Source organism: Lipophrys pholis (genome assembly GCF_963383615.2).
Source record: "Lipophrys pholis genome assembly, chromosome: 15".
NCBI lineage: Eukaryota > Metazoa > Chordata > Actinopteri > Blenniiformes > Blenniidae > Lipophrys > Lipophrys pholis.
The window spans coordinates 13,350,997-13,366,139 of record NC_137642.1 but is presented as its reverse complement, the minus strand read 5'-3'; the positions used below and the strand labels follow the sequence as shown (position 1 = coordinate 13,366,139).

Here is a 15,143-nt window from a genome sequence, read left to right as displayed (position 1 = left end):
ATTTGTGTCACTTCCCTGTGTCCATGTCTACCTGTGGTGGAGGTCAGAAATCTGTGATTGCTCTTGTTTACTATAAATCCTTGAGGGAGGAGGGTGACGGGGTGACTTGTTGAAAATGTGTGCACACTTTGTGAAAACTAATATGACCCTGGAATTGGTGTTTGATAACCAAAAAGAAAAAAGAAACCCAAGAAGAACTCAAGACGCTTGGAACATCACATAGCTCTCCATTTGGAATATAACTTGTTGCCAGATGCACATTGTCCCAGATGGGGAATCACAATCTCATCCAGCATTTGTCCTTCTCCGAGAAGGTGACTGCAGGGAATGCTTGCTGTAAAACCCGCACAACTTTCAAAATAATGAGAATATGAAAAACATCTGTTTGCTATATTAGAGGTTGTCATTATGACTTTCTTTACGTCTCCACAGAGAGGAAAAGGCCAAAGTTAGCATGACCTAAAGAGTGCATTCAAATATTGATGAAATACAACGGGTTAAACCTGAACTTTCTTGTAATGTTTCCATCCAGACAACATGACAATTGAGCAGTGCAGAGAAGACATATAAAGATTTATGGCCTTGTCATTCCTTCTGCTTTGCCTCATTGATAAAGATACCAGCACATTTGATAAAAGCAAGGCCTTTCACCCCTCAGCAAAAATCACTTTATTCTTCGACACATAATTTACCCCAGTAACAAGCATGAAGCCCTGAGTGGAAGCAGCAATCACATCAGAAGCTGTTTGTGAATTATGATGACTAGTTTTTGAGGTAAACCCACAGAAGATGAATTTAGATTCATTCTACTTTGTGTAGCCTCACAGAAGAAATCCTCTCTCTTTCTCTCTCTCTCTCTCTCTCTCTCTCTCTCTCTCTCTCTCTCTCTCTCTCTCTCTCTCTCTCTCTCTCTCTCTCTCTCTCAGCTTCACCTCCACGCTGTGGTGAGTTAATGAGAAACAGAACATGGTTACAGTCAATAATCAAAGCCAGCTCTGGAAACAGGCCCTTCGCTGGCCGCTCATTTTTCTTCCTCACCTCTCGCTACTTTGTCTTTCCTCTAATCCATCTGTACTTCTGCTCTCATCCTCTCCCTCTCTTTACCTGTCCTTGCCTTTATATTTCCTGTTTTCTCTTCTTTCACATCATGTGTTCGTCGCCCACTGTGCTCCTCTGAGAACATTTGTGACGTATGAATGTTTCTGTTGGTGAACGCAACAGACGTCTCTTGGATCGCTCGGCCTATTAAGAACTGTGGAGGATCAGAAGCAAATAACTGCAGGGCAACCAACCACTGTGTAAACACACACACACACTCACAGAGGAGAGAGTTGTAGATATCGGGGAAAGTTGATATTTACACATCTCTGTCTACAGCCTACATTTTTAAACTTTGCATAAACTCTGCATATATCTGCCTGCTAATGCGTACGTGCAAACATATGCATGTGATTCTGTGTACCAGGACTCGCAAGTGGACACATAATCCCTTTTATGATCATTTATGCCGTCATGAAAAATCACCCTACATTTCTCAGCTGGGGATTTACTTCAAAGGCTCCATCCAGGATGAATAGCATGTAACAATATCTTGTATTTGTTCATGTGCGAGGGGACAAGATACTCTGTCTTCACTTCTCCGTCGGTGTCGTTTCCTGGTGCTGATTAATAGGCCTCTGATTGCAACTACATACCTGTGTCCAGGCACAGTGACCATCATGACTGCCTACTATTATAGACCGCTAAGTTACAAAGAGAACCCATAAAAGTGACAGTCATGTTAAGCTACTTTATCATTCTGAGTGACAGCTGTAGTCTGAACTTTCCCATGAAATGCTCTTTAAGTGTTTTATGTAATGACCTGGGCAAGAAAAAGCAATAAAGAGACAGCAGCTGCAGTGTTACGGCTCAGTGAAGGACTGAGAATAGAAGGAGCTGTTGGTGGAGGGGGGGGGGGGGGGGGGGGGGCGGTCAAAAAAGAAGTGGCAAAGAGAAGAGGACAAGCTTGAAAGAAAAATTAGGGTGAAGTGCTTTCCTTAAACCTATGCAATGATTCCACGATAACTAATCAGCCAAGGAAACATGATATGTCCAGTGCATTTAGTAAATTTGTGCACAACAAATTGCACTCTATATTGATTGCTTCATGAGCAATTATTTCTAATCTGGAAAATCTGCAGGTTTAAATGGACAAAGTGGGGCTTTCTTTGTCAGCTGATATCATTTTCCACAGTTTTTGATAGGTTTCTAATGTACATTCCAAAACGTAAATACATCTCGTTGGGAACCTGGGCTTTGGATCATATTTTCAACCTTGAATAAAACCAGCAGGGATTGGGGTGGGGGTGGTGGCGGTTAACACTAATCATGTATTATTAGTGATGTATGACAGAATATTTACTGCTGTTTTCTTCTGCCAAAATTACAACCTGATATAATTTTTATTTTTTTTTTTATTGTAGATGAAAAAGCAAAATCTGTGGCTGAACATGAGCTGTGTGCGTTGTTGGGTTTTATGAGGATAAATGTGGTTTTCTAATAATATCAGGCTCAAAAATTTAAACAAAAATACTTTCTTCAGACTGCAATGGCAATTTAATTTAAGAAAAAAGTTTGCAATTTAAACTGGTCAACTTTAGCATGCAAAGAGAAATGAATTCATTGTGTTTCTATATTCCAAAAATGCTGTCAATGTTATTCACCTTAATTTAACCCAAACTAGGAAACTCAACACAGCGATTTATGTCTGAGTGAGTCTCACTAAGTACATGGCCTCATACCAGCTTGATGACAGACAACATCACTACACTGGATAACACTTCCAATGACACACAGGCACGGGTGACTAATGAAATATTAACAGACACCATGTGTCTTAGTTTTTGTTTTGTTTGTTTTTATCACTCAACACATCAGGTTTTATGGGCTCGCCAAAAAGATCAACTGTGTGAGGCTGCCTTGACTAATGTCAAAGCCAGAGATGCTTTGAGAAATAGGAATAGAAATCAAATCAAACGTAAGAAAGGGATTGTATGTCAGTGTCTTTGTAAAGGACTATACATGTGGTTAGAGCAAAAGCAGCGACATATTGTTTGTGTTGTGGTTTTCAGTTTCAGTGACAAAATAAACTGCAGAAGATTTTGCTTATGAGAAAAAGTGCACTTGCATATGTGTATCTGTTCTGGTATTTACTGTGTGTTTATGTACAGTTGCAACTCAGTTACGACAAAAGTGTCTGTATATACAAGTCCACGGTTCACCGATTCCAGCTTACGCATTGGAGGAATTGCAGCAAAGCAACAAAAGCGAGGCGATCTGTTTAGCAAACCAAGGACATTTTATGCAAACCTACGCTGGAGTCTTCGGTTTCATGACTTATCGGCGCTAAATGATGTGAAAGTGAATCACAGATGTGTACGAATCACTGAAAAATGTATTCTGGATAGTTTTCCGAAGAAGAATTAAAGATGATATACAACAGTTAAATTCCTTCAATTTGTAAAAACCGTGAATGCATGTCAATGGTACATCATTGCTTGGGACTTCAAAATAGAAATGATTCAGCATTGTCGGCCTGGACGCTCAGTGTGTCTCTGGTTCTGGCTCTCGGCTCCTCCAGGGCAACATCACAGTAGCAGCTGAGAGGATTTTGTTCCCGTGGCCGGACAGCACCAGGTGTCCACCTCAATGGATTCACCACCAACCAGCTCCACACCAGCTGCGGCTCACGTGGCTCATTCTGGTACAAATTCACAGCTGAAATCATAGAAACTAACACATCTGACATTTGTTTAATTTCTAAATTCATGGTTTAGATAAAGTGAGCAGTTTTACTTAGAATAGTTAGAGCTGACTATAATACAAACCCCACTTTATCTTAATAGCGTGACATTCGTCTCTTGTGCCTCGTGAGTAGAGCCAATCAGGGTTGGATAGTCCATGTCATTGTTGGCAGGAAAATAAAGAGAAAAAAAGTTCTCAAAAGCAATTCTGGGGGATTCCACAAAAAGATCGCAATAAAGACTGCAGGATAATTCATCCATGTAGATTTTTAGCATGATTCATATATTATCATAGCTTTATAGATGCTTCATTTCTAGTATATTAATAGATGCAAATGCTTTCATCAGTCCATCCTGCCTCAGACAGAGGAGAACTGGGTGGGGCAAGGACCAATCCCAGCTGAATATGGGTGAAAGGCGGGTTCACCACTACCAGTCCATCACAGGGCAAACACAGAGAGACAGACAATCCCAAACATACATTAGCTCCTACGGGCATTTCAAAGTCACCACCGAACTTGATATAACTGAACCGATATATCAAGATGGACAAATATCTGTTTTACTAGGAAAGAGGAGGGTGGTCCTGATTCTCTATCCCCTTCTTTTGAATCTACCTAAATAAAGAATATTACTTTTTTAATACAGGAAGTAGTAAATCTGAGTAAATTGAGTTTGTAAAATAAAAAAGTTACAATTTAAATGTATTGACAGAAATGTTTTTGGTAGAGGCATTGTTGTCTGGAGGTTTGTTTCTCCTTGACTTAACATCTATGGCTAAAGACTTTGTTGACAGGCCATTGAGGTGGTCCATATGCTGGTGTGCAGGCGCAGGGCTTGTGACTCTCTGGAGGATGTAGAAGAAACCAGACAAAAGGCTGAGCCAGCAGGTCTTCAGCCTTACAGAGCCTCAATAGAGCGCTGGCAGATTCCCTACTGGGACCAGTTGCCTGTACGTTCTCCAACCAAAGTCTGATCTATGGAATGTGGCAACGCCAACATAATACGTTCACCCATCCATACTCCAGCCCCCCCCCCCCGGGCCACATGGTCTCTTTTTAAAGGAGAATAGATGTTAACGGAATGTTTAACAATCTATTGGCATGTGACAGATTCTTGTTTCTTCAGCTCTTCATCTGCAGCGTGCAGATCATTCATGACTCACATGGTGCAATGTGACCATTTAGTTTGAGTAGACGTTTACAAAACATCTTTGTAAAAGTGTATTGTTGAGATTGTTAAAGGATTTGTAGGTTCGGAAGCTAAATGTGTTGCTATTCAAAAATTAAGTAAAATGTGACAAACAAACTTGATTTTATTTTGAAGAGGAACGAACATAAAATGCACCAAACATATCAATGTTACGTTGCTTTAAAGTCTTGTGTTCACATTTTCCTCTTGTTTACTTTGGCCACGAAAAGTGAGAAAAAAATGACCTGACAAACCAAGACAGATCTCACATTGAACCTGCATGCAAGACACCTGCTATGATTTCAGAGCTTCACAGGATCACCTGACAGGTGATTTACACACAAAAAAACAGCAGTTTTGACTTTCTTTGAGAGTGTAGTAATAAATGATTCATGCAAAGAACTGGGGATGGATCCCTGAAGCGAGACCTCCCAATGCAGACAGCTGGACAGATTGGCTACAGGGAAACTACAACACAACTCACATGAAGTGGACAGGTGGGAGTAAAACACAGCAGGCAGCAAAATACCCAAATCACCCCAAAGCCATCAATGAAAGTCTGCATGCAAGATCTCAGGAAATTGGAACGAGACATACTTTCACTTTTATTTCAAAAGAATGTCTTCCTAATAAACAGTTTATATAAATGGCTCCCTGAGCTGAGAGAGGAGCTGTTTCATGATGGGGCGATGCAGCCCGCCAACTTGTTAACGCAAGAAGGAATGAAACAATTGGAGAAGAAACGCCGCTGCCAGACCTGTTTATATAACCACACTTACTACGGTCCATTCACCTCACAGGAAGAAAGTAAATCTTGCTGATTATGACAAGGATGTTGAAATACTTGGATGTGCGATGACTTCTCTCCCATGACATGTCACAGGTCGCCCCTCATTTACAACTTTCCTCTGTGTGCGTGCGCGCGTTGGTGCGTGCACGTGTCAAGGACAAATGACTCTAATTTGTACGTGTGGTTACGCAAACCCTCCTGCACACGTTGTGTTGTTTGTGCAGGCTCACAACGGTTTTGGGAAGTGAAGTGAACGTAAAGTGCGTAATGACATGATGTCAGGTGTAAATGAGTGCGTGAGTGAGCGGGTTGAGTTGCTGTCCAAAACCCTCTGAAGTCATCAGCGCTCCAACCTGAGAGAGGCTTACACACAAAAGTTGAGCTTTCATACCACTCTCTTTGAGTCTTTGCTTGAACGACATATCCCCCTCAAACACACAGCACACACTCGGAGTCGGCCTTTGTGGCCTGTGAGAGAGGTAAATATGTCTTTTCAGCTGTCAGCTGATATTACCCGGGTGCATCTCCTGCGTCTGTCTGGTCTCCATGGCTTCATCAATAAGTCCTGTTTGAGATCCGACCGACAGACAGTCTGCAACACAAGCAACTAAATGTTTCAGGCAAAGACAACATTATTAACGCTGAGAGTTTGATAAAAAAAAAGCTAAATGTTAGTTAAGAGAACATTTCTTGAACACGTTGTATGTCTATAAATGCTCGAAGAGAGATTTTTTTCTCTTGACTTATATAAAAACATCATTCTTATTGTATTTTCAATAGGAGCGACACTCAACCACAGGAGTAAAAACACAGTTATTTTCCTTGAAGTATCCTTTTCTGTTCCATACTCATTTTCATGATAAAGCGTGCTGTCAGCAGGTGGTTTGCTTTCCCACAGTTGTGTGATGAGAGGATATGTCCTCAATTACTGAAAAAAAGAACCTACTGAAAATACAAAACCATGCCACTTATTTGCATTAATCATGCTGCTCTTAGGTACATTAAAAAAAATGTAGCATAACATGTTCTCAGTCTACATAAATAAAAGTCTTTTTTTTTTTTTTAATCATCAAAGTAAAGTACTGCAAACTGCCTTTACAATGCAGAGTTGTTTAGTCATGGGGCACTAAATAGTTTGGGAAGTGTTTCAGGTTTGAACACAGTCATCATAAGGGTCTGAATAAAGGGAGATGAGCATGCAAACACGCACTTCCACAATATAGATATGCCATTGATGTTCATGAACATGCATATAGGAGTGTTGCCTTATGGATGGAAGCCAAATGTTTGGAAACTGGCTTCACATCTGCAGCCTGTTAAATGCCCCAATACTCCCAAACACGATACCGTGGTGGCGCATGCGCACGCCCGCGCGCGTGAGCACACACACGCACACACGCACACACACGCACACACACACACACACACACACACACACACACACACACACACACACACACACACACAATTTTAAACAAGCTGTGTGAAGCCAATTGTTGAAAGAATCCACCTAAAAAGAGAAGAAGTTACTCTTTTCTGGAGCGTGTTGTTCCCCTAACTTTCCCCTCACATTTATTTACCGGAATCATAAAATCAGAGAAGCATTTTACACTCATGTGACTCATCTCCAGTTACACTTTCATTTTAGTTTTTTAAATTTATATGAGCCAAGGGAACGGAGATGATAAACCATGACTAAAACCGAACATGTGCAACAATGTCTTGATGTCTCTAACCCTAGGCAACAAGGATGTTGATCAGAAGATCTTTTGAGGTGACAAAAGTGTCAAATCTAGTGTAGCGCTCTGTGAAATTTAAATCTCAAGAGTAGACAAATGCTTTGAGCACATACAAAGTTCATTCAAATGTGATGTTTCGAATTATAAGGAAAGTGCTCGTCGCAGCGATGGTTTGGCGCCCCACAGTCACTAGAGTGACATAAAGTGAAATCAAATCTACAATTCCCTTGAAACCGGAACCACCGCTACAAAATAAAAGCTGACAAAAATCGAACTATTATTCCAAAATACTAATACAAACATACTAGAAATTATAAGTCTTTTAATTTTATTTTTGAATTAGTAGATGATCCCTCATTATTGATTAATATAGTTCGTCAGGTACTTAAAAGTGCGTCTATTTTCCACAGACAGGAAGTGTTCCGTAGTCCTTCTGTCTGACTTGACGTCTGTGCGTAATTTAACCCTCCGTCACTCTGCCGTCTGTCACAGCTCCTCTGGATTTTACTCCGAGCAGATCAAGTCCCGGTGAAAGTTACGCACGATGGATGTGAAGCTGCTGGTTGTCGCGGCTGTACTCACGGTGGTGATGAATGCACCTCCGTTACAAGGTAACACGGACAATATTTTCCAAGTTTTAATAATTGAGGTTTTATGTCAGATTTTGCGCAGCTGTTTATTGAAAGTAAAGCGATGTATTTAATACAGCCAATTTAATATTTTTCTCTAAGAATAGGTGGTGATTTTAGAGAAGAAAACGAAGGAGAAAAATATTATTCCAGCTATTATGTTTAATGATAACTTAATCAAACTGCTCGTATTTTGTAATTTATTCCTTTATTCTATCATTATTTCCCATTCTTTAAGAACTACTCATATTTTGTGTATTGTCTGCCATAATGTTGATCATTAAATTTCAATGATTAGGTGAAAATATAGTGTAAATGTTACAAGTTTTCCAAATTTGTGAATCATTTCGTTTACATTCCAATCACATCATTGTTTTAATAGACGTGCGTGTGCGGCAAAACTTTTTTTTTTGTGCGCAAACCGCCAAGCGTCAGATTTTTTTTAAATTCTCCAGATGCATCCCTGATCAACACCCGCATTTATTCAACCTTTTGTTGCCTTTAATTATGCACACAAACATCCATAGGAACAAGCCTCGGCTAGTCAGCGCGGCGACATCAGCAGCCATGTGTCCCGAAGGTGTTACGTCCTTTTTACCATGATAATACAATTCAGGTGTAAAAATAATTAACATGAACTTAAGTCTTGAGCAGTGAGTCGCATCATCTGTTTATGTGAATAGCAGCACGTCGTTCAGCTTGGCTTCTACATTATTTACAGTAAAGAGAAAAGTCCATTCACCTCCTCCAACCCATTTGTTCTGAAAAACCACTGAAAAGTTTCACTGCTGTTGTCAGCACTGTTGGCCTCCGTAAAAAGTGAATGCTGTCCTGTAGAGGAGGGGGGTGGGGGGGGGGACCACAAAACACAGAAAACATGCTTGTATTTATTTTTCCTCATTAATCACCCATGCACATCTCTCTGAAAAGCGGAGTTGGTAATGGAAAGTATGCACATTCATCCTTAAGTTTAGGGACCACACAGTACACAGTGGTGTATGGCAGACAGAGCGGTGTTTCAGAGCGAGAAGTCCTGTGTGTTAGTGTGTGGGCCAAACAAAAAAAATCCCAACATGTTCTCATTATAAGATGTTTAGCTGATATTGGTCAGCACTTACTTTGGGTTTAATGCCATTGCCAGACACAAGCATCCACCAAATAATAGGCACGACTAGACACAACACATGGACCGTTGATTTCCAGGTTTCAACTTTTTTTCCCTGTTTATCAATTTAATGATTTGCACTTTTAGTTTTTTCTAGTTAGAATATTATTTGATCTTGCTTTTCTGCAATGATAAGTAGTCATTTTTCAGTTTCCAGAGGGAATAATTCTATCAAATATGCTTTATCGCCTTCTGTAAACATTCTTTGTTTTGTGTAACTGATGCTTATCTCTTCTTGGCTTTCTCAGCAAAGCCCATTAGCCTGGTGGAGAGATGCTACTGTCGCTCAACAGTAAACAACCTCCCGAAAGGCTACATCCGAGAGCTCAGATTCATCCACACACCAAACTGCCCCTTCCAAGTGATGTGAGTAATGTTTTTTTTCTTTCTATGTTTTTTATGTCGATCGCATTGGCAGCAACTCAAACATACACAAGCGTGGGTTTTCTTTCTGGGCTTTATTCGGACGGACAGGTTTAGTTCATGTTGGACATTTCTCACCATCAATCTTGGAGGTGTGACAGGCCAGAGAAAAGATTTGTGCATGCATGTGTACACACCCGCCCCTCTGTCAGTCTCCCCACATTCACAGTGAGCGAGACAATTTTACAACGGGTCCGCTGACACATCCACAGGAAGCGGTTCGTTTGAGTATGAGTGAACTTGAAAAGAAGGTGGAACTTGGACAGTGTTTGGTTTTTACCGGAAAGCAATAATTGTGGTTTTTCTAATTGGGTTTGTTTCTCATTTGCTTGTGTTTCTCCCTCATACTTTGCTTATAACCTTAAGGTCTGATCTCGTTTATTGCTACAACTTGTGTGGAGGGAATTTACAGATGAAAGTGTGCAGCAACACAAGCACACTGCGGTTTGGTACAACGGAAAAGACACAGGAATGGCTAAGTGATAGCAGTGGAAAACAAAATTGCCCAACACTTATGGATACACAAGCAGAGAAAATAGATTTTCACTGATTCAAAAACATGAATTGTGCTTGATGCCATTCCACATAAAATCATATGACCCAGAGGTGACCCTGCTGGCTGGCGCAAGAATTAAAAGCAGCCTGTAGCAACATGTTGTCAATTCGACCGCTAAACATTTATTATGTAGGTCAATCAGGAGAGTTATATGTACACACACATAATTATCTTGAATATCTTGAACATCATTACAAATTGAGGTCAAAGAGTCACTGCTTATTCAAGGTACCTCTGTGAAAAAAGACCCCCAGTGTGGTAAATTAACAACAGTGTGTTAATTCAGTCTGATAACCATCTGCTAAGAAGGAACACAAGGGTTACCGATTTTATATGATTCACTCGCTTATCCTCTGTTTGAGTATATTCTCTTGATGTCAACAAACACATGGTTCACTTTTTCTCAACAGCGCCAGACTGAAGACCAACAAAGAAGTGTGTGTGAACCCTGAGATCCGGTGGCTGCAGCAGTACCTGAAGAATGCTATTAACAAGTAAGTACAAACATGTCAGTCTTATTTTGTTTGCTGCCAAGTCTTTTTGGAGCCAAGTGTGATCATTGTTGAAGATTCGGGATCAGAATGAAGCACAATAAAAGCTAAATTGTGGACTCAGAAACCAAGAAACAGATCATTGTGAGCGTGACTGCTCCTAATTCCAGTTATATTGCAATTCACACTTTTACATGTTGCTACAAGACTGAGCAAGTTTACCAATTCCTCTCCACACACACAAAATGACTGGTTTGATGCATACAACTTAAAAAGTAAAATCTTTGCTTCTGAATTTAGTTATGCATGAAATAATGACTTGATATTATATTGACGTGCTGACAGGCTGCACCTCCGCACTACTGTGAAGAGGTTTCAACCTTGAGCTATTGGACATTCATCATGAAGTAAAGGCAAAAACATTTCAAATAACCACATTTTTAATCAAGTTGTGCGTCATCATTGCAAAAAAAAAAAAAAAAGTGAATATTACATTTAGTCGAGGATGATTTTTAAGCTGAGCTGAATGTGACTGCCAAAATAAACAGTCTCCTTCCCTCTTTGAGTCAGGAGACACTATCCTGGAAAAAAAACAAAAACTGGCACCATAAAGTTTATAGAAGAGATTTAGTTGCCATCTCTGTATAGTTACATCTTTTCAAGCAAAGAAACAAAGGCCGTACTGTACTGTGGCAGCAGATGAAAGCTTTCTGAACTGTGAAAGTAAAATAATTACCATGCAAAGAAAACCGAAGGCGCTCCTGCAATCAATCCAGCCTCTGACAGACAACCTCAATAGGGACTTGCTGATCTTTTTGCAGTCAAGCTGTCAGACTGTCTGTAACGGTTTGTGGAGCGTTCGTGACTTTTCGAGGTGTGAATATCTCTGTATAACAAAACAGTCATCAGAGAGTACATTATGCATATGTATGAGGGATCGGTCCTTAATATGTTTTTCTATTACGCATGCTGTCCTGGAGCATTATTTACAGTGCTCAGTATTGTAACCAATGGATTATTTCAATCAGTTCTTTGAATCAGACTAATAAACAACACAGATAGTACTTTTCTTTCTAAAATTGACATGCAGCAGTGTATTATTCCAGTGTCAACATCTAGACAGACCACCCGTGTTCTAGTGTTTATATGTTTAATAGACAATGGTGTGTGTAAATTGCTATGCAAGTGCTTTGAATTTGTGTAAGATACATAGTCGAAATGATTCAGATGACAAAATCTTTGTTTAAACCTAAAACCAAAATATTAGATCTGATAAGCTAGGAAACGTAATTTCATGTATAAGTTGAAGGTGTTGTACTTAACTGTCCTTCGTGTTTATGTTACTGGAGCTGGAATGACGTGTGGACTTTCTGTGTATGGGATCGATAAAGTTTATCTAAATTGCCAGTCGGAAACATTTAAACGGAGCAAACGCTTCGCAGCTGTACTTTGACAACCTGGAACCGCATGTCTTCTCGGCATTCTCACAACCAAATACTCATTCGTTCTCAGTCTGTTGTACAATCAGCAAGCATTTGTTAATCCAGTTGGACACATTCCAAATTAGATTTATTTTGTGTCACTTCGCTAAAGTTATTTATTTAGTTCTTCGTGTTCATCGACAGAAAACAAGAAAGTGCATGACAATCTTGTGCCGAAAAGACCTGTGTGGTTATTTTCAGCAAGATGTTTTCTTTTAAAAGTCCTCTTAAATATATGTTTTCTTTTTCAGGATGAAGAAATCCAAAAAGGCCAAATAAAACAAAAAAACCTGCCGATGCCGCCGTTGCATTACTGATGATTTGGATCACCTTGACAGATATGAAACGTGATATCAGATCATTTAGTATGTTGTACAGCACTTATCCCGGCTACCATGCTGCAGCCTTATGCATGGAACGATCCCACGACTCTTCACCGCCAACACCTGTCCTGCCGTCATCTTCACCACCACCACCACACTCCCCCCTCTATAGATATAACAAATGTTATTAAGTGTAATTATGCCTGTCTATGTTTTTAACCATATTGTATATACTTTTTTGTTACTGGACTTAAATAGTAAAAAGCTATTTTTGGAGATTCTGCCGTCCCCCTGGCCTCTCTGTCATTTAGGAAAACCCATAAACCCCGGGGTCAAGGTGTTTAAGGAGAGCTTGTCGGTCAACACAAGGCTTTCTACACAAAAACACAAGTCAATATTTGTAGGCAGCAGAGGCCGATAGCCTGCTGAGCCAGAGAATAAGGATTTATTTTTTATCTAATCCTAAACATGGGATCTGCTTATCCTGATTGTCTGATTCTAAAAAGTCAGGAAACAATAAACAATATATAGTTTCTCTTCTCAAGAACAAGTCAGCCCAAGTTAATTGGAAGTGAGGAATTTCAGGGAATGCCAGCCACCCCCAGACTGAATATGGGATGCGCGCAAATCCTAATAAAAATGGCAATTATAGTGTTTTTGTGATGGAAATTAGGATGGTGAAAGAGCTCGAGCATTTCCTGAGCTGTTCTGTGGCTGAGATTATGCGACCTTGTGTTAACCGCGTCTGCTGTTTCATTCTTTTGTGAAGAGCAGAACATCTGGTCCCCAAACAGTTTTAATTGAGCATCCAATGACTTTAAATTTACCGGAATCATAATGTTGTGTCGGCTAAACAATAGACACGAAAAAAAAAAATTGTGACTCTTACATTCAGAGTTAGAGACCCAACTATATCAGTGTAAGGTCATTAGATTTGGTGTCCAAGTGTGAATGCCCATTCCATAGAAGGACGCACAACAAAGAGGAAAATAGTCCCCACGTCAGAAACACAATGTCATACTGAGCGCTGTGGTTGAGAAAGTAGTACAATAATGTCAACTTGATGGTGACGTGACTTCTTACGGCCATCATACAGATAACAGAGCACTTTATAGCTGATGTATTCATGTTTTAACAACTTGATTTACTATAATTCGCTAACTGATCATTAAATATCTATCTTTTGTCTCATTTTTTGTTTTTTCCTTTCTATTTTTTCAAGGTGTTGCTCCATTAACTCTTTAAATCTGGGAAATGTGTTCCTTCAAATATTCTTTTTTCTGCCATTTGTGAAACTAAAGTTTTATTTTTGTACTCCTTTATACAATTATATATTAGATCCAGACATTTCAGTGAAGGACCTCTACTCTCACTATTGAGCCATGCAGCATTTTATTGTAAACTGTATACAGTTGGTGAGTAAAAGAAAAGTGAAAATCTTCAAAAATGTGACGGCTATTATTTCAGTGTATATGTTATTGTACTTGTTGAGAGCCTTTTCGACATACATGAATGATCTCCATCTTATATACATATACGCACGATTTATTTAAGCGACTATATTCTTACAGCCACCTCTGCCAGGATCAACACACATGTAATCTCACTGTACTGCTGGGTCAAGGGATAAATTCAGGTTCTTTGATGTGAGAACATGTGTTTGGCTTTACTCAGAAGGGCAACTGAAAGGCAAGGACAATGTTCCTGCCTGCTATTTAACTATTAACTCAACAAGCGACCATTAGGAAAACATTAGAGCTCAAAGGGATGAACTTTTAACTTCTCTCTGAGGGTATATTGTAAGGCGAAGCGTGGTGGTGAATGCAATGTTGGCTGTGTGCTGAATGAAACATCAGGGGGAGATAATGGGGTGTGAGTGGCAGTTCATAGAGCAATTTTCTTAACTTAGTAGGATTTAAATGTCATTTAAATGAGAGAAAAGCAGCATTAGCAGTGCACATTTGGACAGCAGTAGCTCTGACATTTAATTTTTAATTACCGGTAATCAGTCAGTTATCGTCACTGTATTAATCTGCAGGAATCTGCATGTGAACACGTATTTGCAGAAGGAAAGCAGTTTGTGTAATGCTACGTCTAAGATCCTCATAGTGGAAAGCGTGCATCATTTGTGATGCCATTGAAAATGTCTGCCCTAACAGTATTTCAGTTAAGTTTTCATATAAAGGTTATACATATGATTCTTTCATCATTATTCTTCTTGTTCTTGTTCTTATTATTATTGTTTTTTTGTTTTTTTTTACCTTTTTCTGTTCTATTATCATAGATTGATGAATGTATTCTGCACATGAACAATGTATCTAAATGGCACGCATTCTAATAAAAAGCACTTGTTTGCAATAAGTTCATAACTGGTTTTCTTGGGACCACTGCCAACACCCACCAGTTAAACCTTGCAGGTGTTGTGACTGGTGCCATGAAGCCTGAGGTATCGTTAAGATCGAATTTAAAAGGTTTTTCCCTCATACTTTATGTGCACATTACATGTATTTGCAGAAAGGAGAACATGCAGAAAGAACAAGTTTTAGAACAAATCTTGTAAAGCTAAGCTTGTT

At 39.6% G+C, this 15,143-nt stretch overlaps 1 protein-coding gene across 1 annotated transcript; it reads left to right on the top strand.

Moving 5' to 3' along the window:
* Window positions 1–7,990: 7,990 nt before the first annotated feature.
* cxcl12a (chemokine (C-X-C motif) ligand 12a (stromal cell-derived factor 1)) lies at window positions 7,991–14,934 on the top strand. Its single transcript, XM_080481162.1, has 4 exons — window positions 7,991–8,113; window positions 9,545–9,662; window positions 10,686–10,769; window positions 12,499–14,934. The coding sequence occupies exons 1-4, from the start codon at window positions 8,047–8,049 to the stop codon at window positions 12,524–12,526; spliced, it is 297 nt and encodes a 98-aa protein (XP_080337288.1). The 5' UTR covers window positions 7,991–8,046; the 3' UTR covers window positions 12,527–14,934.
* Window positions 14,935–15,143: the final 209 nt, after the last annotated feature.

Coding starts and splice junctions, on each gene's coding strand:
- cxcl12a (XM_080481162.1), top strand. CDS start 8,047: ATGGATGTGAAGCTGCTGGTTGTCGCGGCTGTACTCACGGTGGTGATG. Junction 9,663..10,685: donor AACTGCCCCTTCCAAGTGAT/GTGAGTAATGTT, acceptor TTTTCTCAACAG/CGCCAGACTGAAGACCAACA. Junction 10,770..12,498: donor CTGAAGAATGCTATTAACAA/GTAAGTACAAAC, acceptor TTTCTTTTTCAG/GATGAAGAAATCCAAAAAGG.